Source organism: Limanda limanda, chromosome 17 (genome assembly GCF_963576545.1).
Source record: "Limanda limanda chromosome 17, fLimLim1.1, whole genome shotgun sequence".
NCBI lineage: Eukaryota > Metazoa > Chordata > Actinopteri > Pleuronectiformes > Pleuronectidae > Limanda > Limanda limanda.
The window spans coordinates 19821281-19846379 of NC_083652.1; the positions used below are offsets into that span (position 1 = coordinate 19821281).

The 25099-nt window shown below is 44.7% G+C and overlaps 2 protein-coding genes and 1 non-coding gene across 3 annotated transcripts in view; all 3 read right to left on the minus strand.

The window, feature by feature from the left end:
- Positions 1 to 4558, minus strand: part of LOC133023263 (adenylate cyclase type 9-like) — a 32353-nt gene extending 27795 nt beyond the window's left edge. The window contains exon 1 of the mRNA XM_061090249.1: positions 2746 to 4558. Within this exon, the coding sequence (XP_060946232.1) occupies positions 2746 to 4558 (1813 nt within the window). The remainder of the gene's footprint in view (positions 1 to 2745) is intronic.
- Positions 4559 to 10983: 6425 nt separating this feature from the next.
- Positions 10984 to 22904, minus strand: srl (sarcalumenin). Its single transcript, XM_061090779.1, has 7 exons — positions 22844 to 22904; positions 14820 to 14912; positions 14449 to 14544; positions 13699 to 13734; positions 12599 to 12715; positions 11884 to 12117; positions 10984 to 11801 (listed from the first exon to the last, which is right to left on the minus strand). The coding sequence occupies exons 1-7, from the start codon at positions 22902 to 22904 to the stop codon at positions 10984 to 10986; spliced, it is 1455 nt and encodes a 484-aa protein (XP_060946762.1).
- A 1152-nt stretch (positions 22905 to 24056) lies between these two features.
- Positions 24057 to 24129, minus strand: trnak-cuu (transfer RNA lysine (anticodon CUU)). The gene has a single exon. It is a non-coding gene; the product is annotated as a tRNA-Lys (tRNA).
- Between the last annotated feature and the right edge of the window lie 970 nt (positions 24130 to 25099).

Sequence of the window (25099 nt, forward strand, 5' to 3'; positions counted from 1 at the left end):
TCAACCAACAAAACAGTTCATTTGGAAGCAATGGGATAGAAAGGAACCAGCTCTGGCTCTCAGCTCTGATTCTGTCACCAGGCAAAAGATAATACAGACCACACTGACACTCACCCCCCGGTGGGATAACCTTCTGCAGGTGCCATCATTCTGTATTAAGCACAAGAGGAAAGACATGGACAGGTACTTCCAGGGAAACTGGGCCAATTATAGCTTCCATTTCCAGTTTGGAGAAAGCACAACACACAGAACGTGTTGTTTTGGCCCCTTATAGACAAACACACACATGAGAGAGCCTTGCAGGGTTTGTGTACAGTTTTGGAAAAATCCTCACACTGCATCCTACCAGTAAGATGTGTTGTGGTTTACAATGAGGCTGTAACTAACCTTTTGTTTTTCAGTATTGATTTTTCTGCCGATTGTTTTCTATATTCTAATTACCTGATTCATCATCTAATGTGTGAAATGTGAGAAAATAGAATTGAGAAGTCAATAAAGCTTGAGTCGTCAAATAACACAATATTAATCTTTCAAACATTTAGAAATTCCATTTATAAATGTCCCGACCTAATTTCCCCCGGGATTAATAAAGTATCCATCTATCTATCTATCTATCTTATTTACATGTATGGTTCCAGCTTCTCCATTTAAATATTTGCTGCTTTTTTCTGTTCAACATTAAGATTATTATTATTGGGCACATTTTAACTGCATTTTCAGAGAGGCGAGACCAATTATAAAAAATTTAATTGTTCATTGATAGATTGCGGAAATGATTAAAGCCAATTAAAAGATAACATTTTCTTTAGAATCCATATTTTCTATGTCCTTGTATCGTGGTTAATAGTACCGTTGTTTTTTCAGTTTCCCGTCATTCTATAAAAGAAAGCAAATCTAGTGGTTAGAAAATGACTGTGAGATAAGGAGGAGATCAGTTGATTAGTTAGAGCCTCAAAGCTAACGGCAATGTCGGCAAACTGTGTTGTCTCACTTCACCTCAAACACCGGCTTCACTGACAGGAATGAAAACTGAGCTGCGACGTCTCCACGTGTTGCTCAAACCACAGACCAGCGGTGGTAACACTCTGCTACAACGAGCCATGAATAGCTTAGATTAACAGTGAGATAGAAACCATAAACCGACATGCACCCACACGATGAGACAAAAACGTGTAGCCTCAGTCTGGAAGTGTTAAAAAAAAGAGGCAACCTCACAAGTCAAAAACTATTTGTGTGAAAATTTTAACATTTTCCTAACTCAAAGAGAACATCCAAAAACGCTCGGAAGTCAGCAGCACACCGATCTGCGTATAGGTCAGGGCAATTCCTGAGCAAAGCAGCAGGGACACGACCCAGCCAGGATCCCTGTCTGGCTGCAGTGCTGCCCAAGTGATTTACACAGACTGAGCTAGACAGTGGAGGATATTTTACAGCACAGGAGAACAACTCTATCCTGACAGCCAGCTCTCTCACTGGCACAGCAAATCTACAGGGGGAGGATAAATCTCGGGAGGGGAACTGAATACATGATGGAGGCCAGAAAGGAGATGACAAGGAGGAGGGGGTGATAACCCTGCGAGAAACCGATTTATCCTGACAAAAAAAAAAAAAAAAAAGGCATAGAGCAAGAGTGGTAGTCACTCATTAATCTAAGAGATGAAGGGAAACTGCAGGCCCATAAATCACTCCTGCTGGCTGGTAAACAAAAAACACTTTTGCTGGATCTTGGCCCTCGACTGGTCACGTGGAAATCTGTGTGAAGTCCAAACATTCTTGATAATTTGTTTGATGAATAATAGAGGGAATGGATTCCCTTCTTCATCTGCTAATTTGTGCATATTACCAGTTCATGCCAACAAAAACCTAGACGGCACTGAATAAAATTCTCCAAGGAGACACGTGGAGCATCTACTGGAATCAAAATAAACCTAGAATGTCAATTCAAAAGGGTAGATGCACACCATCTGCTACTCATTAGTCAGACACTGTCACCTCGCAGCAGGTGTCAATAGATCAGCAAGCTTCAAATTATGGAAAGCGCCATTAAGCCAACATTTAGTCAAATTAAAGTGATTTGTATAAACGCATTGAATAAAAGCTGCAGTCAAGCGGTTGACAGGCGAGGGAAATAGAGGACAAGATAGAGAGGAGCCGATAAAACTGCCAGACGTATCTCTATCGAGAGAAGGTGACACTTATATTAAGTTGTAAAGCAATCCCGGAAGTTCAAGGCGAGGGTATGAGAACAGGACACATTGAGGACGTCTGGAAGGCAGAACGTAATTGAACAAGAGAACAAAGAGGGGGCAGAGAGCGGGTGGAGGAGAGGATGAGAAGGAAGATGGCGTCTGTCTGGCACACAGTCACATGACACCAACACCCCAGCCCATCTGTGCTCGGGGCAAATCATGACGCTACAACCCTGTGTCGTCCTTCACCGATGCAAATAGTCCCCTGACACTTTTTGGGGTCAAGTGCTGATATGATTGCACGAGTGGTCGATTCCTCTGGGGATGGCAGAGAAGCATTACAAGACATAAACTTGAGCACATAAAAAGCCAAAGTTTGTGGGTTCATTGGGGCATAATTGCAGCGATAAGTCTCACTGTTGCAGCCAATTTGTGGCTACTGCTGCTGACCTTGGAGTAATATTAATCTTGTTAGGATCAGAGCCAAGAAAGTCTGGCCAGTACATAACATTGAGACATGAAATCACACTGGAGAGATACAAATGCAAACACCTACCTTTGAGCTGGTCAGCCACCACACTCTGTCCTATCCTCTCAGTGACCCGTGCGTCTTCATGCTGGAAGCGGTCATCCAGGAAGTTGGCAGTGGCCTGTGATAGGTGGACCTTCCCAGCCACTCCCAGCTGCTCCATCAGGTTGGCCAGGTTGACGTCATTCGACCAAACGTCAAACTTGAAGCGCTTCATGCCCAGGATGCCACACAGCACCGTGCCGGTGTGGACCCCCACCCTCATGTTCACCATCTCCCTCTTCTCCTGGCAAAACTGCTCGATAGCTTGGATCATGCCCAGGCCCATCTCCACACAGCAGTAGGCGTGGTCCGGTCTGGGCTCAGGACAACCGGCCACACAGTAGTAACAGTCTCCTAGTGTACTTATCTTCTCACAGCCGGTGAGCTCACACAGTCTATCGAAACGTCCAAACAAGTCATTCAGAAGCCCCACCAGGGCGTGAGCAGATTTGTTGGCAGACATTTTCGTGAAGCCCACAATGTCTGCAAACAGGATGCTGACCGGCTCCATCCGCTTCATGTTGAAGGGTCGGAAGATGATCTGGCCTCGAGGGATGGAGGTTTTCTTGCGTTTGTTGTTTTTGGGACTGGAGATGGCAGCTGCTGCACCGCTGGTGGAGTATCTTTTGACCGAATGATCCCCCATCTCTTCATCACCCTGCTTCATCAGCTCGTCGGCCACAATCCTGGGCATGACAGAGTGGATCATTCGCTCCTTCAGGGCTTTCTCCACCTCCAGATCTTTACCATGCATAATAGCTTGTCCCACCTTAAGGAAGGTGCTGCGCGACCGCACCTCAGACATGATGAACAGGTGGATGCCGATGACGTGGGCGCAGAGGTGGAGCAGGGCTTTGGCTGGGCCTAGCCAACACAGCGTATCCCAGTCGGATTGGGAGGCAATACTCCAGTTGGCCCCGGCCTGAGTCAGGTGCAGCCAGCCCAAAGTCTCAAAAAACACTGAGTAGAATAAGCCGAGCAGGACGGAGGCATAGAGGCGCACGTGGAGAACACTGTAGAGCAACAGAAGAACTTCGATACAGAGGGAGAAGGTGCCTACAGGAGATATACAGGGGGACCAGGTGCCGCCTCCTACAAGCTGGTCCTGGGACAGGTTGTAGGAGGGCCCCATGCCACTGAACTCTTCCAAATCAGGTGTAGGTGTGGGAGTCTCTGGGTCCCTGAAGCCTGAAGTCTGGATCTGGGGGGCCAGGGTGAGGATGAAGGTGACAACGATGAGCAGCAGGGATGCTTGATTGTAGAAGCGCGCGTAGAGCTTGGTGAAAGTCAAGAGGAAGAGGAGGATGCAGAAAATGAGGAAGGAAGCAGTGGGAAGGAGAAAGACAGCCCTGTCACAGCGGGAAGGGTTGGCGGCAAAGTACAATCCCCAGAGGCAGCCGACAGCCATCAGGTACAGGATCACGTAGCGGAAGCGCCGCCGGGTCTGAGGGAAGCAGCGTTCTCTGCACGCCTCCTCCAGGATCGAGGAGTCGAACTTCGGGTCCCAGAAGTGGCCTGCAGATCTCTCGAAGAGCTGAGGCATCTTCTGGTGCGTGCGAAAGCTCCTAACCGTCGGTTTCCTGACTCCGGATTCCCCGGAGCCGCAGCTGGAGGAGATGCTGTACTTGCAGTGCTTGGATCCCCCGATGAAGCCTCCCCCGATGGCACCGAGCGGCCCGCCTGCGTGCTTGTGTCGGACGGTGCTGCCAATCCTCACCGAGACGCCGCCATCGCCACTGGAGTCGCAGCTCACTTCGGTGTTTTGAGGCAGCAGCTGTTGATGTTGGGGCGATGCCATGTTGCTTTTTAACCTATAGAAGAAAATCCAAAAACTCTGCAAGAAGGTGTTTTGCTCGTTCAAAGACAACACAGAATAGAAAAAAAGTAAGGCAAAGTATGGGGCCCACAGTAAAGGGCCGATGACTGATGCATGTAAAAAGTGAAAAGCTGGAGCACAAACAAGAGGCCTTTTGAGAGAGAGATTCCACTCAGTTAGCAGTGAAGTGGCAACAGAGGCAGCATCAGACCTTCCACACGGTTGGAGCAGCGCATTATTGCCTCTTGCCTCTTGACGTCAGTCCCTGCATTCCACTACGTCCCCGTTTGTTTTGACGCACTCGAGTCTGCAAGGTTCACTCAGCTGCCTGCACACCGGCTCACTCATTGGAAAAGAATGTTTGTGCAAAACTCAAGGATTATAAAAAAAATACTCAGAGAGGAAAGAGGAAAAGCGAGAAAAGCCAACGAATGTCTGTCTATTAAAAAGGGGGGTTCTTGAGAAGTGCGAGTTAAAACAAACTGCGTCTTGTTTGCAGGACTCGAATCAAACTTCCAGACGTTCAAAAACAAATCCTCTGCAGTTTGGTTTTCCTCGAAGCTCTGAAAAAAAAAACAGACGAGACTCCAATCTGCTGTTTGCGCGTAAAAAAGTCAACTTTTCACGTTCCAAGGCGCAGGTCGACTCCAGATAACGGGACCATGAGCGTGTGTATTCATTCCCACCTGGCTTTCCACTCCGGGGTCTCCACCGCCCCCCGACGCACATGGGGGTCTCATGCAGGAGGAGGTCTGCAGGAGGAGAGGAGCCGTGCGTAAAAACACTCCAGATCTGTTTGGATTTGGTTGAGCTTCTTCCTCCGAGGTGCGTGGGTTCTGCTTCGGGAACCACGCACGGACGGACAGCAGAGGAGGGAGGGGTGAACCCAGCCTGGAGCAGCCCTTCCTCCCGTCCCCTCTGGAGTAAAGTTTGCCCAGGGCAGCTCGTCGGTCCACCTCTTAATAATAACAGACGAAGGCTAATTGACTGGTCTCCACTTCCGCTGCTGCACGCCCCCCCCACACCACACCACAGTCCCACTACCTGGATCCAGCCACTTTCATTGAATCACACACGAGGGAGGGGGGGAGTGGTGGGGGGGGTCTTCATACCTCCAAACAAACGTGATGGCTTATGGCTGCTGCATTGTCCAAACCTGGGTTTTCTGTTTTTTTTTCTCATTCCCTGCAACGTCCACGGTGACTTGGATTTGGTCTAATTACCGTAATGGCAGTGTTCTCCGTGCGCAGCTCTCCAGGTGCGGGTGGGGGGGAAACACTGTGGCCGCAGCCGCCACCATCTTCTGTGCGCTGACAGGCGTCCAGCCTCGAGTAGCGTGTGTGTGTCTGAGTGTGTGTGTGTGTGAAGTAGGAGAGAATACCGTTCAAATGATTTCCGTTATTATCTTTCAAAATAAAACCTCATACAGGCCCACAATTTGCCCTGTGGCATACAAGTACCTTCCTGGAGCAATTTAACAACACATACACTATCTTAAATGTTGTTACTAAGGTTTAAATTACATCAGAGTAGAAACCTTAAACAGTCCTATAATTGCTGGCCTATGTATCCTCCAACAGCTTTTCATAGAATAGGATTTATATTACTAAAGCTCCAGTAAGCCTTGGCTAAATGTCCTTCCTCCTTATTCAAGATTGCCAATGAGATTAACGTTACCACACTGAGATTGTTGTGAAGAAACCTGTTCTCTTTCTACCTTTCTTCATAGAAATGTTTTGTCCAACTTGAAGAAGAATACTAGGGCTGCACCAGGGTATTATTTTACTTTGGAATAGTATAAAGATATGCATAGAAAGCACATGTGGTAATTATCGGCTCAACGTAAAGCCTTTTTAAGTTTTAAAAGACTGCACGACCATTGTGTGTGTGCTACACCTCCTGCAAAAGTTAGTATGAAGGAAACTATTGTTTATTTTGTAAAGGGTCATAACGGTCCAGAATTAGTTGCAGTGCAGGTATGAAACTGCATTTTCAACTGAGAAACACCATTCACAGGACATTGTATGCAGGTTGACCTTATGTATATAGATGCGGTTGTAGGATGTCATGAAATACAGGTACATGTATTGCATTACAGTACTAAATTTTTCATGTATTTGAACTTTAATTAAGAGGAGAAAACTTCAATTCATCACTTTTTTAACCAGAGTTTATTTTGAAAAATACATTTCCGTGCTTCCGTTCTGGTGGTCGCCGTTGACTTGTCGCTGATGTGATGTGTTTGGCAGACGGAGAGAGAGGAGAAGCAGGGAGGTGGCATGGGGTGGGGGGCGAGTGGGGGGGGTGCATGGAGGTACGTGCGCACACTTGAGAGAACACTCGAGGCAGCGAGCACGTATTTCTTGGAATAGAAGGGTGGGGACGTTTTTCGAAGAAGCTTCTCCACCTCCTTGGAAATGCACTCTTTACATTTGGGATCAGGTTTGTTTGATCTCATAAGGATGTGAAAGATCTGCCTATAGGGATGAGCAGGTGATACATAAATAGTCCTCAACATTGCAAAGACCTCTAAATTGCTCTAGATTATAACAAAAAATGTAATACAAATGTTGGACACAGTTATAAAATTGAATTATTTGGTTAAATCAATACATATGAGCTGACTAAATGCATTCTAGACACAATATTTCAACGCCTCCAAGGTTGTGCAGTGACTTTTCAGAAAGGGTATGTGCTGCATTTATGAATAAAGAACCTCTCGCTTTAGTGTTTTACAGTATTTATTCTCAGCCGCCTTAGAGAAATATTAAACAGCCGCTCTCTGTAGCCAGCACTGTGGCTTCACAGTTTAACAGAACATCGAGAGGACCCCCTGTGCACCCCCTGCTGCAGTGGACCTGCAAAAAGCATGTCCTTTATGAGAGGAGGGAAAATACTTTCTCCACTTTTAGATTGGAATGAGATTTATGTGTGTAAAATGGAGTTTTGGGTACTGCCATTGTAGTAGAAATTGACAGCATGGCGTATTAAACTATATGTTTCAGACAAGACTGACTCTGCAGGTATAGAAGCAGATATTGTATAGTATATGTACATTTTTCTATGTGCTTATCATGTTATTATCTGTGTATTTGTTGATGCAAACATGTGTCTGATTTGTGTGTGTCCTAGATCTCAGAAAGGTTTTCTTGCAATGAAAGATGTAGGAAGGAGGCTGCTGTTCCCAGAGGTGATGTGTGAACAACCCTCCGACCAATCATTGTGGTGTGGTCCACCATCGAAGACCATAAAATAATAATGGTCGAACTCACAGTGCCATTGAGGGAGGTTTGCGAAGAAGCCCATGAGAGAAAGGCCACAGAGTATATCACATTCTCTGGTTGAGGAGTCCTGAGCTGTGGGGGGTGTGGCTGAGTGTTGTTCCCTGAGATGTTGTTCCCTGAGATCCGCTGCTGAGGTTTCCCAGCAAAATCTACATAATAATAACAATAATAATACATGTTATTTGTATAGCATACTTAAAGGCACTTCACATGGTAAAAACAATAATAACGAGGTAACATTATATCAGTTATAAGACAGTTATTTTACATTAAAAACAATTTTATTATGTAAATAAATCACAGATTAAAAGCAGATTTAAAAGGTGAGTTTTGAGTCCAATTTGAAGGAGGTGAGTGATGGAGAATGGTCACTGATTTGGCCGACACCAAGGGGTCAATGATTTTGCGTTCAGTTATCCCATTCCACAATCTTATCTTATCTTATCTTATCTTATCTTATCTTATTTTATCGAACATACACACCCACCCGCACCCCTCTCATCACGACAAACTGTTGGTGCAATGCAGCTAAAGAAAAAAAAAAACCTTCCCTATTTCCTTTCCAGCCCAAAGGTGAGCGATCGGATCATTAGTGAGAGAGACATTAGAGTCTTGGGGTGAAAGAGAGAGAAAAGAAACTGGGGCATGATTGTGGAGATGTGACAGAGAGATAGAAAGGGTAAAAGACACAAATAATTATCTCGGTACAAGTTGGAACTCTCTGTTTTACCCTTCAAGTGTTCCGGGTTTGATGGTTTAATCAGAATAACCACAAAGTTTCACTCCAACAAATGATCAACAAATCTTTATTCTTCATGATCAAGCTTCCAAAAGAATTGGGCAGAGATTAATTAAAGTTTTATAGCAAAACAAAACAAAAGTGAACCAACAACTTCTTTAATGAGACACACATCCAGTCAAGATCTAATTCACAGGAAACTAAGATAACTGATACTGAACTATACCAAAAAGCACCACCACACAATGTCATAAGGCCAAGCTGTCAGTCCACTGAGGACTGTTGCTACCAGAAGTGTTAGTCGATGGTCTGCATGTATAACTTTTTACACTTTTACACAGCACTCTCTAGTGGGCATGTTCTGGATCTGCAGTGTAAACTTAACAAACACATCCTGTGGATCGCACACACACTCAGCGAAACACAGGGAATTAAGCAAATGTAAGTTTCAGTGGGGTTTGTCTGTCAGGTCGTTTTCTTTTCTGCTCTTTAATGCTTCAGATTGGAAAAAGAAAACCACTCTGCACTATGGGGGGTAGTGAGGGAACACGAAGAGAGAACTGAAGGTGTTGTTACCACCTACCTGTCCCTTTACTGACTTGAGAGTTCAAGCAGCGCTTTGTCATTTTGGTAGACTTCAAATTCTTTGAATCTGTGATGGTTCGCTGTCATCCAGGTCACGGTATATGAAGTTTCTCTAAATATGTTGCCTGGAGCGGCTGGTAAGCTTAGCTTAGCATAAAGAATTGAAACAGGGGGAAACAGTTAGCCTGGGTCTGTCAGAAGGTAACTGAAGTCCACCTACCTGCACGTCTAAAGCTGCCAAATTAATACATCATATCTTGTTGCTGACATCGAACAGAAAGTGTAGTTTCAACGCAGCACATTGGTAATTTGGGTAATTGAATATTTCTTGCCAGGCAAAGAAACTTCCTGGAGTCTCTGCAGGTTGCCAACAAACATCAGACTCCAAAAAGTGACTTTGCCAGCTTCAAAACGTGTTAAATTAGTGTGTCTCACAAACTGTAAAACTATTTTAAAGGGATTTGGCCGTGCCATCACCTGGGAAGTTTACTGAGGTAGGCTCACGTAAGAAATTGTAGATATGACGTTTGTCAGTCCAAAAACGTAGGGATCAGTATTTAGAGCATGCATCTTTCCACAGAGGTCAGGGGTCAACTCGTGCCCTTTTGTTTCTTTTTGTTTTTTCTACAAAATACATTATCAAGAGGTCCGCTATCACAATCTTACAGTGACGGTTTGTTCAGCACACAGACGCAGCCTGCTTCAATGCCCATTTGGGAGGTTTACACAGAAAACAAATCAATAAATATCTTTCTAACCTGCAAAAGAAACGGCAAAAACAAATAGATACAGAGAGCTGTAATTCAAACACATTCTCATGTGTCGCTATTATGGTCGTTCAGCTGAAAAAACGCTGGGAAGCTTATCATTGAAGGACAAAAGTTACTCCTTATTGAATTTCTGCCAAAGACTGGCAAATTTATAGACGCACGCAGAAACAGTTAAGAGGAGTTAAGAAGTGAAGCAGAAGGAAACGCTCCATCCCGCTCTGAAGACTCTCTGACCCTTGAACCCTGACCTCTGCTTCCATCGCTGTGCTCATTTCACAGGTTGTCAACAACCAAGACCGATGAGCGAATGAAACTAAGAAATAAAAAGGCCTTATTCGCCGCGTGGCCTTGCTGGTTCAGGGTTGAGTTTGTTAGAGGGAAAATACATGCATCTGATAAGTGAGGAACATGCAACGTTAATGTTAATCTATGTCAAGAGTTTGGAAGAGCACCCAAAGACAAAGGCTTTGTATAGCACCCACAAAAAAGGCTACTTTAAAATCACCTTCTGAAGCAAATGGAATTGACCTCCTGCAATGCAATTCTCAAGATTTTACAACACAAATTTGCAACTCCACTTTTTCCACTTTTCCCATTTTATTCACATACAAGGGAGCTGGTATTTGACTTTTTAAGTCTCAGGATTTTTCAATTTTTATTTGATCGTACTGTTTTTCTTCACATCATTTACTTCCTCAACCCCCGAAATCCCAGGCAGTCCGTTGTGATTGTGCAAGGGAGAGAGGAGGGCGTGTGTTTCAACAAAAGCTCAGTGATCAGTGACCTGTTCTCATTTCTTCAGCACTTGTGTCCTTAAGTTGTCTTATCAACCAATTACTCTTCCCTCCCACTCCTCATTCCCACAGGGTCTAAATGCACATCCCCATATTCTCCTGAGGACAAAAAAAACAAACACTCATCCTCTCTCCTTTGTCTCCTCAACAATACAGGCATTCTGACAAAGGCAGGGTTGGCTTTCCACCAGACCCCTTCTCTTCACCTCCTCTCCCTTTACTTCCCCCACTTAAGTTATTTTGTGGTCTTCCGGTAGCGGTTCTTTGGCTTCTCGCCACAGCCGGTTGTCTCGCAGGTGGACAGGCCGGGCTGTTTGCCAGAGTTAATGCTGCTCAGGAGAGCGGGCAGCTCATTGGTGATGGCCTTCTCAATCTTGTCCAGCAGGCAGCCTCCTATGTACGAGCACTGAGCCGACAAGGGTTTGAAGTTGGCGACTGGGTTGACGCCAAAGAAGTCACGGTAAGCGTCGCGGTTGGGCAGGTCGAACTTGCTGATGTTGGTCTTGGCCAGAATGGATTTGAAGATGTAGAACTTGTCCGGGTCGTCCACAATCTCCTTGAACACGAGTTCGGGGTCGCTGAAGTAGCTCATCTTCTCCTTGAAGGTCTGGACATAGCGGTCCACCAGCAGGGCGTGGATGCGCACACGGATGCCATGCTGGCGGATGAAGGCAATCTTGTTCTCCATGCGGTTTTCAATCACCTGGTTCAAGTCTTCCAGAAGGGAGATTTCCTCTCGCTTGAAGAGCTCGCGACTGGTGTCAGCTGCGTAGTCATACGGCCAAAAGGAGCTGACGTAGACACGGGGGGGCTCGGTCACATTGATGAGGGGAGCCAAGCTCCAAAAGAGTGCTCCGTAGACTCTCATTAAGTCCTGGGTGGCCAGGTTGTCAGCCTTGTTTAGGATGATGCGGATCTGGGACTCGCGACCCTTCAACTGACGGAAGAGCATCTCCAGCTCCAGGCCCACGTCCAGCTTGGTGGGGTCAAACACCACGAAGATCAGGTCAGCGCGGTCAATGAACCACTGGCAAACATCGTTGAAGGGATAGCCTGGGCAGAAGAAAATAAATAAATATCATGCATCTTGCACCCATCTGCTTTGTGTTCGAACTGTGTTACGTCGCTTCCTCACCTCTCTCCTGCTGCTTGCGGTTCTCAATGATTCCCGGCGTGTCCACAAAGGTCACGCGCTCCAGCAGCTTGTGGGGCATCTCAATGCCGATCAGCTTTTCCAGGAAGTTTTGGCCAAATTTCTCCAGGGGCGAGAAAGAGCGAGAGCTGTCGGCTGCCATCACAATACCCTCAACGGAGCGGATCTTCTCCCCGTGCATGATAACAGTGAACTCAGAGGTAGTAGGCTCGGCTCCTGAAAACAAACCAAGGGATAAACAGAGGGATACGTTAATAAGAACAGGGACAGCAAGAGATAAAGGTTGGACAGAAGAACAGAAATCATGTTTAGCCTCCATCTGACGTCAAGAATCTAATTCGCCGAAACCTCTGATAGTGTCCGATCACTTGATAAATTACCTCCTCAGTCAACTCTGTAACATTCAGTTAAGGCTCCTCCCTCTCTAATAGTTCTGTTGGTTTTGTCTTAGCAAAACTATCAAAGGGTTAACCTAACCCTTGTCTGTCATTTAGCAGGACTATAGAAAAACTACAAGGTGGATGACCACAAAACTTGGTGGAAGGAAGAATGTAGTTTCATGAGGGGAAGTGTTGAGCCCTGGTGGAGCTATGAGATCAACTGAGTGATGTCTTTTCTTATTAGATTAAAGCACACAGGTTTACAACGTTTGACACAGTTTCATGCTAAAACTAAAAAAACACTGTGTGCAACATACCTGTGTAGAGCTGATAGGGGCTGTCGTTCAAGCCCAGGAGGTAATTAATCATAGAGGACTTTCCTACGCTCCAGGGTCCCAGGAAGAGCACCAAGGGTTTGGAGGTAATCTCTCCATCTGTTGAACGGGGAGAAAAAACTGTGATTAAAACCTCAACAGGATGGTAAATTCACCAGAAAGAACCTCTCAAATGTATCACATATTTTATGTGAAAAATTACGAATATGCTGCAGATAGGAAGCTTTAACCAAAAAACTATCTTTGGTACAGTCTTCCTTTTGCGTCTAGTCAGAACATTATGATTAATCAAAACAATCTGTTCATCCAGTATATATCCTTGGGTAAACAATAAAATACAAAATTGAGAGACTCTAAGGAACACGTCAGCCCTTTCACTCGTAATCCAGAGCACAGACAAAGTTAATAGCAGGAAAAAGTGTATCAATGAGATGCTGCAGCCATGTTTCAGTGACACACAGCAAAGCAAACAAACTGTGTGTGTGTGTCTCATAGCAAGCTGCCGTGTGTGTTGTGATGGGAACATGGTTTCCAGGTGGGAGGAAACAAGAATGTTCGCTTATCGCCGCATGAATGGATTCAAATGATTACAAGGGAAAGATATGAGAAAGAAAGAACTTAAAACCATTAGCTGTTCTGACAGAAAGTCGAACAGCTAATGGTCCCCTCATCAGACCTTTTTCCTTTGCTCAAGCCAGAACTGCACATGCATCCCCCTCAATGTTTTACATTTTAACACCTTAAACTTGCTCAGTCGCTGTTTAAATACTGTACATACACTGCCTGGACACTACCAAGCTTAAAGTCTCTTATTTTGGCAGCCCATTTTTTGAATTGACATTTCTCCCCTTTTCTTTCTTTAAAATTTAGTTTTTGGAGTTTTAAATGAGTAAATCAAAAAAGAGTCAAATCCCTTTTGATTCACATAAAACTGCTGCTCTCTCTGTAAGCTGTGCAGTATCACATATTGACAAATGTGGCCGAAGGGAAAGGATGGGGGAGGGGGGAGGGGGGAGGAGGAAGGGGCTCAGCACTTTCAGCCAGTGCCATGCACAGGTAAGCCCCCGCCACCCACAACCCACCTGTGGCTGATACACTCAGGGTTCGTCCGGGGTAGGCTGTTAGACAAGGGGATGGGGTTGAGGGGGGTGGCAGGAGAAGGAGGGTGGAGCACAGAGGAGTGAAGGGAACAGGAGGTGGATGAGAGTGAGGAGAGCTCAGTGAGGGAGTGAGGTTTCTACAAGCAACAGGGAAGGGGGGGTGTAACAAGGGGTGAGGGGGTCTTCTCTGAAGGTTTTGTCCCATATCAGACCTAATGTGTCAAACACGTCCATCTGCAAATGGACGGTGTGCATGTGATGAAGCGATGAGGTGAATAAAATAATACCTTTGTGTTCATTTAAAGGCTTCAGTGGTTGTATGTATGTGTGCATGACTGCTGAGCCTGAGAAGCCACAAGAGGGCGAGCTTCATTTCATTGTGGGAAAGAAGAGCTCAGTGTGTGGTTTAAAGAGATGAGCTGTGCTGAGTCTTTTAAAAATCATCTAGGGACTTTACAAAATATCAGAAATAGAAGAAAAGGGGAAGAAATATTTTCAATGGCGTGGCCAAGACATAAAGATAATATGCCTTTTTTTTCCTGGGCAAACAATACCACGGTTTTATTGCTACTTTCACTGTAATTTGTGCTGTACATTTTTCTTTTATTCCCAATATAGTGAGAGAGCAGGTGAAGTCACTACTGTGTTATAATGGTGTGACGATGATGTGTGTGATACCAAAGCAACCCAAACAGAACCGAGCAGACACAGCCCATTCCCCCCCCGTGGTACCTGAGACCTCGTGCTGCCTCAGCTCGTTGTACTTGTAGGCCTGCTCCATCGGCTTGATGGCCGTGTGGTAGATCTTCCGCAACTTCTCCAGAGCCGCTGGAGGTGAAGATGAAAAACAAGTTGAAAGAAGAGGCACAGATTGGTTAATTAATAGTCAAGCTGATGTGTTCCCGGCCTTTTTGCCCTATGAGTCCATCAGATGAAGGAACGTCTCTACATGGGTCCCTCATTACATCTTTCACACATTCATCTTTTATCCTTGTAAAGGGAATTAAAGGGAATCACAGCATTCTGCGGCTTTATCGATTATATATCATTTAATCATTCTGAGCACTAAGCTTCAAATCTATTGAATCACCCTTGATCCTCACCTGCATAGTCTCCTGCCTTGTCCTCAGTTGAAAGCCGCAAAGTCTCGTCGATGTGAGATTTGTCTCTGAGAACAGAGGCAACATCTTCTTCTTCTGTGAAAACATAAAGAGAAAAATACTTCAAGTGTGTGTCTTTAATTCCAGTGTTTAAGGAATAATAGAAGTGGCCAGAACAGGAGCAAACTACAGCTTTGCTACTGAGGCCAGTGATACTGCTATTTCAAATCAATCAAATCAAATCAATCTCGGTATCGGTATTTGAGCCGATATTTCACGATCAGATGTTTACAAACTGAGCCTTGAATTCATTGCATTCCGAGTGCTGCGTCTACCTTGTATACACAGCTAGCTATGCTGCAGATTTCCTTTTGCCTGAAACATGACAGCACAAACTTGATGTGTGTGTGGGTCCAAGAGAACATATCCGCTCACCACTGTGTCATGTCCACAGCTGTTTAGTAGGATCAGCTCTTAATATAGAAAGCGATGGCCAGAAATAATTACACAAAGACATTTGTTGGACATCACCATGGCCTTATAACAACAGCAAAGAGAAGAGACACAGAGAGAGAGGGACTTCCCCGGTGTCATGACCGACTGGGTGGAGATCTCAGCGTTCCCATCGGTATTTCTAATGAGACCCTAATGTGCAGTCCTCTGTCTTTTCTCCTCCATATTTATCCACCTATCACAGACTTATGGCGCTGTGAGGTGTGTCCTTGTGTGCCCTGGCCTGAAAGCAGGCCTCGCTGTAACTCCTCCCACACAGACAATGCCTGCTATGGCTTTGAACTGCACATATGAGCACTTTATTCTGCTTTGGAGTGCTAGTGATGGTGGTGGTGGAGGTAAGGACCTTAGTACTCAAGGTAGCAGTCGCTCCCCCATATAGAGTTGTAATGAAATTTCAATGTTGTTAACAGCATGTTTGGGGAATATTGAATCGGATATTCTTCTTCTGCGAGGTGATTTATTGCCGTCATTCCGTTGTAAGACACATGCCATAATCTGAATACTGGTGTTGTTATATAAAGACTTTCTGTCAACACAGCCCAGTTAGATTCAATTTACTGGCACAGGAAACATATTAGTTCGAATATTTAAAAATAATCCTTGTGTTGGTCGTAAAAAATACAATGATGTCATAAAATAAAGATCTCCTGACCTTCTTCACACAAGTCTGACCAAACAAACAACAACATTGTAACTGTAGTCTAACTAAATAATAGGCCGTGTTCAGATGAAGAGACACGGAAGATCAGAGAGTGAGGGAAAAGCTGGAGCTGTTGCCCAAGGCGCAGCCCTCTGATCTCAGCTGGTGACTGCCAAGGATCCCGCTGAGCCCAGGTTATGTCTGGTCAATACTCATCTCATATCAAAAGCAGACTGGTGTAAAGCAGAAGCACCTGGAGGATGTAAAAAACATTTCCGTTGGGTTTCGACTGCACATTTCACAAGTTAAAGGAAGAAGTAAGTGCTCGCTGTACACCAGATGGGATAATTTACAAATGCACGACCGGTCTGGTGTGGTCCGGCACTACTATGGATGCTTTACTGCAGGGGGGGATTTTGATCGTAAATATTGACAGTCTCTATGAGAAGGTCCAGATGAAAAGCAGTTTCTGGATAGAGAGGGTGGCTTAAATATTCCTCGACACATTCAGTTATAAACTATTGTATTTGAAAGTGTATAAATGCACAGTTGGATTGAAAATACAACAATAAAGGTTTTTTGATGACCCCATAATCAAATACTGGACTGAGAAACAAAACAGTCATGTTGGACGATGACATTGTTTTCTACATATGAAAATAAACTGTAGCTTAGCCTCGATTTAGAGGCTGCATCTTTCGGAGGCTGCATTTCAAGACTGACGGGGCAACACTGACAAATGCGTCCTTCCAACCCCATGAAACGAAGGCTCCAACCAAAGGATCCCTCCCGAGCTATCCCAGGATTCATTGCGCTTCAGTGAAGACCCAGTTTTCAAAGAGGTAATGGCACCTGCAAGCAACGGGATGTTCTACAAGCATTACAACTTTCTCAGCATGTCCAACTTCAGCTCTGTGGCTACGCAACAGCAAGAAGGACGGGACTCGTAAAGCTGATGAGGGAAATCCTCTATAGACCGGTCGGCTCATATCAGTTCGGCCTTTGCGGTCTATGTGGCGCCCACGAAGGAGGCGTTCCTGAATTGAGACCCAGCTTGTATATCAATATGAGAATCCCGCACCGTAACCTTGAGTACACCCACTAGCCATGTGGTCGGTGACTTCTGTCCAAGAGTCAGAATGGTACGTCGCATTGGTCTAACCCAAAGGTGCATCAAATGACAAGCCGGAAGAAAATGTGTTTATATGGATAACCCAGGTGTGTTTTAAACAATCTGTAGGTCCCACTCTTTCACACACACATTAACATATTGTATCGCCAAGGCTTCAACTGAGACACACAACAGTTGGTCCATTGCCGGAGGAACAACGCGTCACCGGTGATTCTCCACAAGTCAACCTGCTAAAAATAAACCTGTGTAATGTCGCTCCCAGCACGGTGCAAGAACCAGAGAAACCAAAAGGTTAGCAGCCAAAATAAAAGAAGGGTATGAGCAATGCTGCAATGCCTAAAAGGTTCTAAATTTATACAGTATCGATGTGCGACACCACGTTTTGGATATATAATAGGCTACGTGTTGTTCATACACACACTTCCCAAATCAGCAAGGACTTAGAATAATGCCAAAATAATGGGAGTTATTCTTTTTTATATGTGCATGTTTCTGTCGTATCTGTCTACTTAGAGAAATTTGCAATGAAGCAGTTCAAATTGGTTAAAATAAACTTAAAACCAATGACGTTTAAAGTTGGAGTCCGGTCAGCTGACTGCAGAGCAGCTGTTGACCTGCAGAGGAAACAGAAAGCCACAACCCCTTGTAACACAATCTGTGCCTTTTTAGCAAATCTGACACTCGGCACAGGTTCGCTGCACATCTCAGTGGGCAGAGATCTGACACAGGATGCAATCAATTACAAGAGGAAGAGGAGGAAAAGAAAGAGAGAGAAGTCTCCGGTCAGATGACTCGACTTGGAGACTAACGTTTTAAGAATATAATCTATATCTTCTCAACGGACTGGTCTTTTCCATGCAGCACACGAAGCTTCATCAAGCTCCTGTAACTTGACTCATCAGTCAGAAGAGTCGTGTCTTTTAACACCGGCCTCTTGAGTGGGCCTTAACTGCTGTGAACTTGTTAACACCTTCCAATCCAGTCAATCCCCGATGGAGGCCCCGGGACAGAACTCCGCAAAGATCAGAGAGGTAGTGTTGCCCGCGGACGGCGAGCCTTGCATCAGTGCTCAAAATTAACCCTGCAGGCGCCACGGGAGTTGAACCCCAGACATCTGCGCCCGGAACCATGTGTCCTAACTGAGCCCGTTGCCACACAACCCTCCCTCAGTTTGGAGAAACATTCTGTCGGCATCGGCACATCCAGCAGGAATGTTGCCGATTTAAGCCTATCACGGCCTCAGCGGTGGGGTAAGTCATGCCTCAACTATAGATTCTAACAAGGAGGCTATTCCAACATGAGCAACAATCAACAGCTGCAAGTGCAAAACTCATGTGGTGGTGTTCAAAGACTATCCTCTGGTTTACTTATACAGATATTTGAATTTCATTACACAGATTAATACATGTACACACATTGTGACTAAAGGGGCGTTTCACCAAAAATCTGTGTAAAACCGGCATGATTTTACAATTAGAGAATAATCGGCACAAACCTCATCCAGTATCGAACTAGTGATGATTCTGAATTAAAAAGATGTAATATTAGAAGTATAGTTTTTGTCACTCAAAGCATACAGCCGAGGAATACCCCAGATATTATGTTGTCATGCAGGTATATGTGTGTGCTGGAATGTATCTGCAGTATATTCGGTATCTGTGTAAAGCCCCAGGATCATGTTCTTCTTGCAGCACAGTGAAGGTAAATTGAATTAAACTGAACATGATGAGGGCAGCAGGCCTGGAACCCCCCCCCCCCCCCCCCCCCCCCCAGTCAGAGGATTTATCCTGAGCACGGGGGGATTGAGGCAACCTTAACTGAAGGCCAAGGGGTTCCACTGGAAAGATCCATGGAGAGGCATCAAATGCACTCAAATTGAAATGGGCTGGACAAGATTCTTAAATAACTGCATTAACACAAGCCAACTTCATCAGGACATCACGTCCTTTTCTACAAAAACTAAACCTGATCAAATCTAAATAAATGATGAATGCATAACCCCCCCAAAAAAGCACATTATTATCCTCCAGAAAGGGTGAGAGGTATGAGAGGAGTCAGCAGAGCATGTGCAGGGCGTGGTGAGAAGAGGCCATGGCAACAGGTGCAACAGTTTGTGGAACTACTACACCCCCATAGTCAGGAATAGCCCCACAATGGGTCAGAAAATGGATGGAGGCGGGGGCAGCATGCTGCCTTCTATTTTAAGGCTTTGACTGTTAGTCAGTCTGGAGACTCATAGACATCCAGAGCTGACTGTGTAATATACAGATGAACTGAGAGACAGCTACTGTACCAGGAGCCCTAATGTAACTTTCACATATAAGAATGATACAAGCCAGGGTGTTAGGGATTCCTCCAGAATTCTACACAAGAAATTCAGCTCAATTAAAAGTATAATTCAGTCTTCTTTTTGTCTGCATCACTTTCAAACTAGGCCCGGTTCTGGTGCATTTAGTTTTACAGTAAATAAATCAACACTGATTCCATTACCGGCCCTTTCAGACCATCTTATCTGAGCCACGTCCAGATTCCACATCCTCCACTGACAGCTAGAGATGAAGTGGAGCGATTCAAAGAAAGGCCCAAGGGCAAAGGTACTTTACGCTGAGGTGTTGATCTGGTGCCTCTATTCCTGCTCTCCTGTGTGAAAGCTAGGAAAAGGACGTCAGGTGCCCTTGGAACTAGGGGGGCTTGTCTTAAGCAGCGGTGCGTAGTATGGCAGTTGAGGATGACTGGCGCGTCCCCACTACTACGACCATCAGAGGGGTGTCCCAGACATGCCACATGCCATCACAGGGGTTCATGTGGTGACAGTGCGCCTTTAACTTTCCATGTCTCCCCTCCTGCAAAGTCAGGAGGCCAAAGATGTTTTTACTGCATTAACGATGGTTAGTATTACCACTCAGTATAAACACACTGGTGTGAAGAGCTAATCAAGGCCCTGTAGGGCTGTGAGATATTTCTATATCCAAAACTAAATATATTGCATATAGCTATGCAAGTGCACAGTTTTCTGTGTGCATTGTAGTAAATTGCCGTAATTACATTTGCACTGAAGATATTTTTATATTGGATTAGTAGTTGTTCTAACCCCCTTTCAATTTCAAACCCCATGTATGACATTAGACACTGAGCACAGCTTGGTCATTCAGAGACATTTACACAACCCCATTTTAGTGTAGGGTTTCTAGCAACCTTATAATAGCCATATAGTTACTATAGTGACCCATGTTTACCATTGCACCCATGTAACACACTGGAAGTGATCCGGATCATGGAGCCCGGCTGCTGGTAAAACACCCATTCATACCAGGCTTCCTCTGGTCCTTGCAGTTGGCATGAAAGTGGAAGCTATTCAACGCCTGCAGGTAGTGAAATGCAGGAAATGCCAGAACCAGGTGAACTATCCAAAACAAGAACTTCTGGCACGTTGCAGGTGCGTTCACTCAGATACACTCAAAGCATTAACAGTGTTGCAGAGTAATGGATACAGAGACTATATTACTATAGGTAACTGTTACACTTTTCAGAATACGGTTGCAAACTATATTGAGGGATTGATTTTTAAGTCTGCATTTTCTGGTCAATTAAAACAATTGGTGAGCTAATTACTTAGCTGAATTGCTACCTGACATTAGCCTGTTAGCATTGTCAGCATAGCTAGCTTGCTAAGCAGGTTGAGCCAACAGGTACGCTTCAGTGCTGGGAAGAGTTGCAGATTTACGTTAAGTCTGCCTCTTCTGATGCCACTTTTATCGTTAAAGGATTAATTGCAAGGCAACAAAATGGTCTTGGTTAAAAAAATTCAAATATCAAGGAATTTGACCATCACCATTGCAAAGTTCAGACTACTTGTGAGTGACATTAATTTTGTGTTGCAATAATAACGTAAGACAATGCTGTATTAAGTAAGTATTTGAAGTACATACTTTGAGTAATTTATCGTAATTGGTTATGAATTGCATTCAAGGGCCGGTATTCTGTAATGTATATTTAAAAAATATTTACTGTAATATAATGAACTGGCTTTAGTCCATATTTTGAAGGAGAGGCACGAGATAGTTGTGAGGGTAAGATTTCACAACATCACAGATTATCATGACACTGCGCTCTTGCTGCTTTCATCTTTTTTTCAAGTATTGAGAGAATCTATTAAACAACAGTGTAATGTCCAGTGTTAACATTCCTGCCGTAGGACGAGAGATCTGCCCTTGATGAAACAATAGCCAATCGATTTCACATTCCTCTAGAAGGAGATTACCCTTTCTGCTCCCTCTGCAGTGCAGACTTCGATCGAAGGAATCAATAACCCAAATAATTACACACTTAGTGGCAAAGAGTTCATGTTTCTCGTTACTTACAGGTGTTAAAACCGACATGCTCTGCAGGGAAATAATCAGATCACATTTTGCACGAAAGATTTAAAGACAGAGGCCACTAAAAGTCACCTGCATGGGCCTGCAGAAGGGGTCTGTAATGGCCATAAATTGCAGCCACAGCCCGGCCCCTCCTGCCTGGAGAATGCATGTCCCTATAAGGGCAACTGCTGGGAATAAATTGCGATTGTGACAGTGCAGAGTGGCAGCAGCTGTGCAGCGTATCCAAAGGGACGCATGGGGCAGAGAGGGGTGAGGAGTCAGGAGGGAAGGGGAGTCAAATGGAGGGAGGTACTGTAGTGGACAGTGTTGGGTTTCAGGAGGCTTTCCAATCTTAGACTCCTGACAGCAGCCTGGAATATGGAGGCTTGGCCTCGGGTTGTGGAGCTGAACACCACCCCCAAGGACAGACAAGGGTGACAGACAAGGGTAATGCTAAACGATACCCAGTCCAGAACCTCAGACCAGGCCACAATTTCAGAATGAACGGTCAGAGAGAAGCTGTGGTCAGTATGCCAAATCAACGTGGGTTCCCTGTATATCATATTTATTGCGGGATCCCTGTACTTGATGATACAATGGATTATCATCACAGGAAATCTAGGAATTACGGACCTGAAGCAACTCTTCCGTAAGAGGATGAAATTCCAAAGGAGACTAAAACAATGAATGGGGAAAAGCTACAATGGAGCTCCAGAGTGGCTTTCCTTGATTGACTGGGACTTTCCATCAGCTGGTGTCATGCATTAGGACAGCTGACAGGCTGTCGCAGAAGAGGCTGAACTCCAGTTTGAATAATCCTCAACTGATCTCGCATCGGAAACTCACCAAATTGAGAATACGCCACTTGTTCAGACATTAAAAATGTTGCCCACTTAAGTGTTGTGTGTGTTTTTTGTGGATGTAAGAGAGAGCAAGTTAAATCCATCATTTTGTATTGGGTGACAACGGTTTAATTATAAACTGGGAAAGATTTTAAATAGTCTCCCTGTCGCTGTCTGTCTATCCTCAGCTGGTGTCCCCATGTCTGTCACTGTCCCTCTGTACTCTGCCTCCAGCAGTCAGCACCATTTCTGACTAAGCCGCCTCCACAGCCGACTTAAGAATCCACCTGTTTTCGCTCATTCCTTATTATTTCAACAGCCTGAATCAAACAGCCTGAACATCACCCTCTGAATCTTAACTGTTGTTTGTATGATCAAGCCAACAGAGCCATCAAGTACCCCAACAGCCCGTTCATTGAACCAATAGACCTACATCATGTCAGTATTTCATTCATTAGCAGCACAAACATATCTCGGGTCCCCAGTGCACCATTTTACAAAAAAAAACCTGCTGGATACTTCACCCAAGTGCCTCTTACCTGCTGTGGCCTGCAAAAGCAGCAGGGAGAGGAGACAGCAGATCGAGACTGTACCCTTCATGATGGCTGCCAGGAGAACTCCGATAGTCACACAGACTATATATACCAAGGCAGGAAGGTTAAAGGGCACGCAGAGAGGAGAGGCGGGGCAAAGAGAGGGCCGGCTGGTACGGCAGGCTCAGAGCTGTGTGTCTGAGGTGTTGGAGAAGTCGTCACATGCAGCAGCGGGGCCCTGTACGTGTGCAAGCAGCTGGCTCTCCTGTTTTAGAGAGGTGGCAGTGTGGGCCCCAGCATCACAGTGCACAGAGATCTTTCAGTGTTGAACCAATCACCTTCTCACTGTCACAAAATGTGTTTTTTTTTTTTTTTTGTGTGTTTTTTTTGTGTTTTTTTTTGTTTCAAATATGTTTATTGGGAAACCAATCACATAACAGAGAAATTAACAGTCGACAGTTATGTTTACAAAATTAGTTTTTAAGATTCAAAATTGGTTTTAGTAGCTAGACTACTTCTTGGATTTATATTTTGCCTGAACTTCAACTTAAGCTTCGATATGAGCTGTATAGTCGGTTAAATGTGTTATAAAGATTCTCAACCAATTACCTCATCAAGGAGGTGATGGTGTCATTTAGTGGACTGATATTTATGAGTGTGTGCAATTTGGTGCAGATCCGACATAAAATCTGAATCTAGTGAATTTAAATATGATTTCATAAGGGAACTGTTGGGCTGTTGGTTTGTTTTTCAGCATGATTTGAACAGATTGTCTTGGAATGATGGGACACGGGTGCAGAAAGAACCGATTAAGGTTTGGGGCAGATCCATTCTTTTTCTCACATTGCAAGATAGTTTTTTTTACATTTTCATCAATTTCCCTGGGGATAATTCATGGATCTGTAAGATTAAGATTAAGATACATTTATTTGTCCCAAACACATGCTCAGACATGCACAGAAATGTAACCTCTGCTTTTAACCCATCTGGTGCAGGACACACAGAGCAGCCATGTACGGCGCCCGGGGAGCAGATGTTGGGGGAGTAAGGTGCCTTGCTCAGGGGCACTAGACAGGGTAGGGTAATCCTCTTGGATTTTTGGACAGATCAATCCAGGTTCGTCATTTGTTGGATCTCCGTAGACTTGAACCAGAGACCTTTTCTGCCCATAGGCCAAGTTTCTGCCACTAGTCCACCGCCTCTCCATAAAAGTATGTCGCGCCCAACGTGGGGCTCGAACCCACGACCCTGAGATTAAGAGTCTCATGCTCTACCGACTGAGCTAGCCGGGCGACGATAGAGATGGTTTATATACGATAGGACTGGCTATATACGGTATAGTGGGCTGATATCTATGAGTTTGTGAAATTTGGTGCAGCTAGATTGAATTTAAGGGGATTGTTGGGCCTTGGCTAATGTTTGCACTAGACTGAGAGCCATTCAAGTTAGGAAATTGAATAAATGCATCCCTAACCCTCACATTGAGTTACGTCGAATTAAAATAAACAATGCCATCCTACAAATTGATGGTGAAAAAGTAAATCAAAAATTACATTATTTATTAGACAAAGGCCTTACAAAGAATGATGGTGTTTTAAATGTATGAAACATGCTTCACAGCCTCCTCACCACAAACTAAATATGATTCAAGCGAAAGAGGGCGTGGGATTTGCGCGAGCTGTCAAACCCTTGCTCCAGAGGGAAAACACAATGCTCACTTCACTGCCATGTTGGCAAAGTCATCATCGGAAGACTGTGTGTGCAAGCGAGTGAGGGATGAGAGCCGAGGAGAGGGTACGTCAGGAACATAAAGACCCCTGAGTCAACCTAGAATCCCTAACACAGCTCAACACGGGCGGATTACTGCTTTATCACACCCGAGCAGACACACTGCGGTGAACGAAATCGCCCAATTCCTCGGGAATCAACATCTCAACTGGAAATTAATCCCCAAAAATGGCAGGAGTTCCTTATTCAAGCATGTCCATCCCGAATGACTCAGGAGGTGCGTCCAAACAATACAGCATGTTCATTTCAAAAGCATGAAACTGCCTCAATCCTGAGGAACTGGTGGTGGGATCTCAGGGCCTGGCAATGTTGGCACCCTAGGCGAGATTTCAAATTGGTGCCCCCCAACATACACATGCAAACTGTCATGCATCCACAATAACTTTTGGACTGTATACAGATGCACACACAGGCAGACAAAATTGTAAGCTATAAAAAACAATAAAAATATATAACAAAAAATATAAAGAGTCT

Coding starts and splice junctions, on each gene's coding strand:
- srl (XM_061090779.1), bottom strand. CDS start 22,904: ATGAAGGGTACAGTCTCGATCTGCTGTCTCCTCTCCCTGCTGCTTTTG. Junction 12,118..12,598: donor CCCCTATCAGCTCTACACAG/GTATGTTGCACA, acceptor GTTTGTTTTCAG/GAGCCGAGCCTACTACCTCT. Junction 11,802..11,883: donor CCGCAAGCAGCAGGAGAGAG/GTGAGGAAGCGA, acceptor TCTTCTGCCCAG/GCTATCCCTTCAACGATGTT.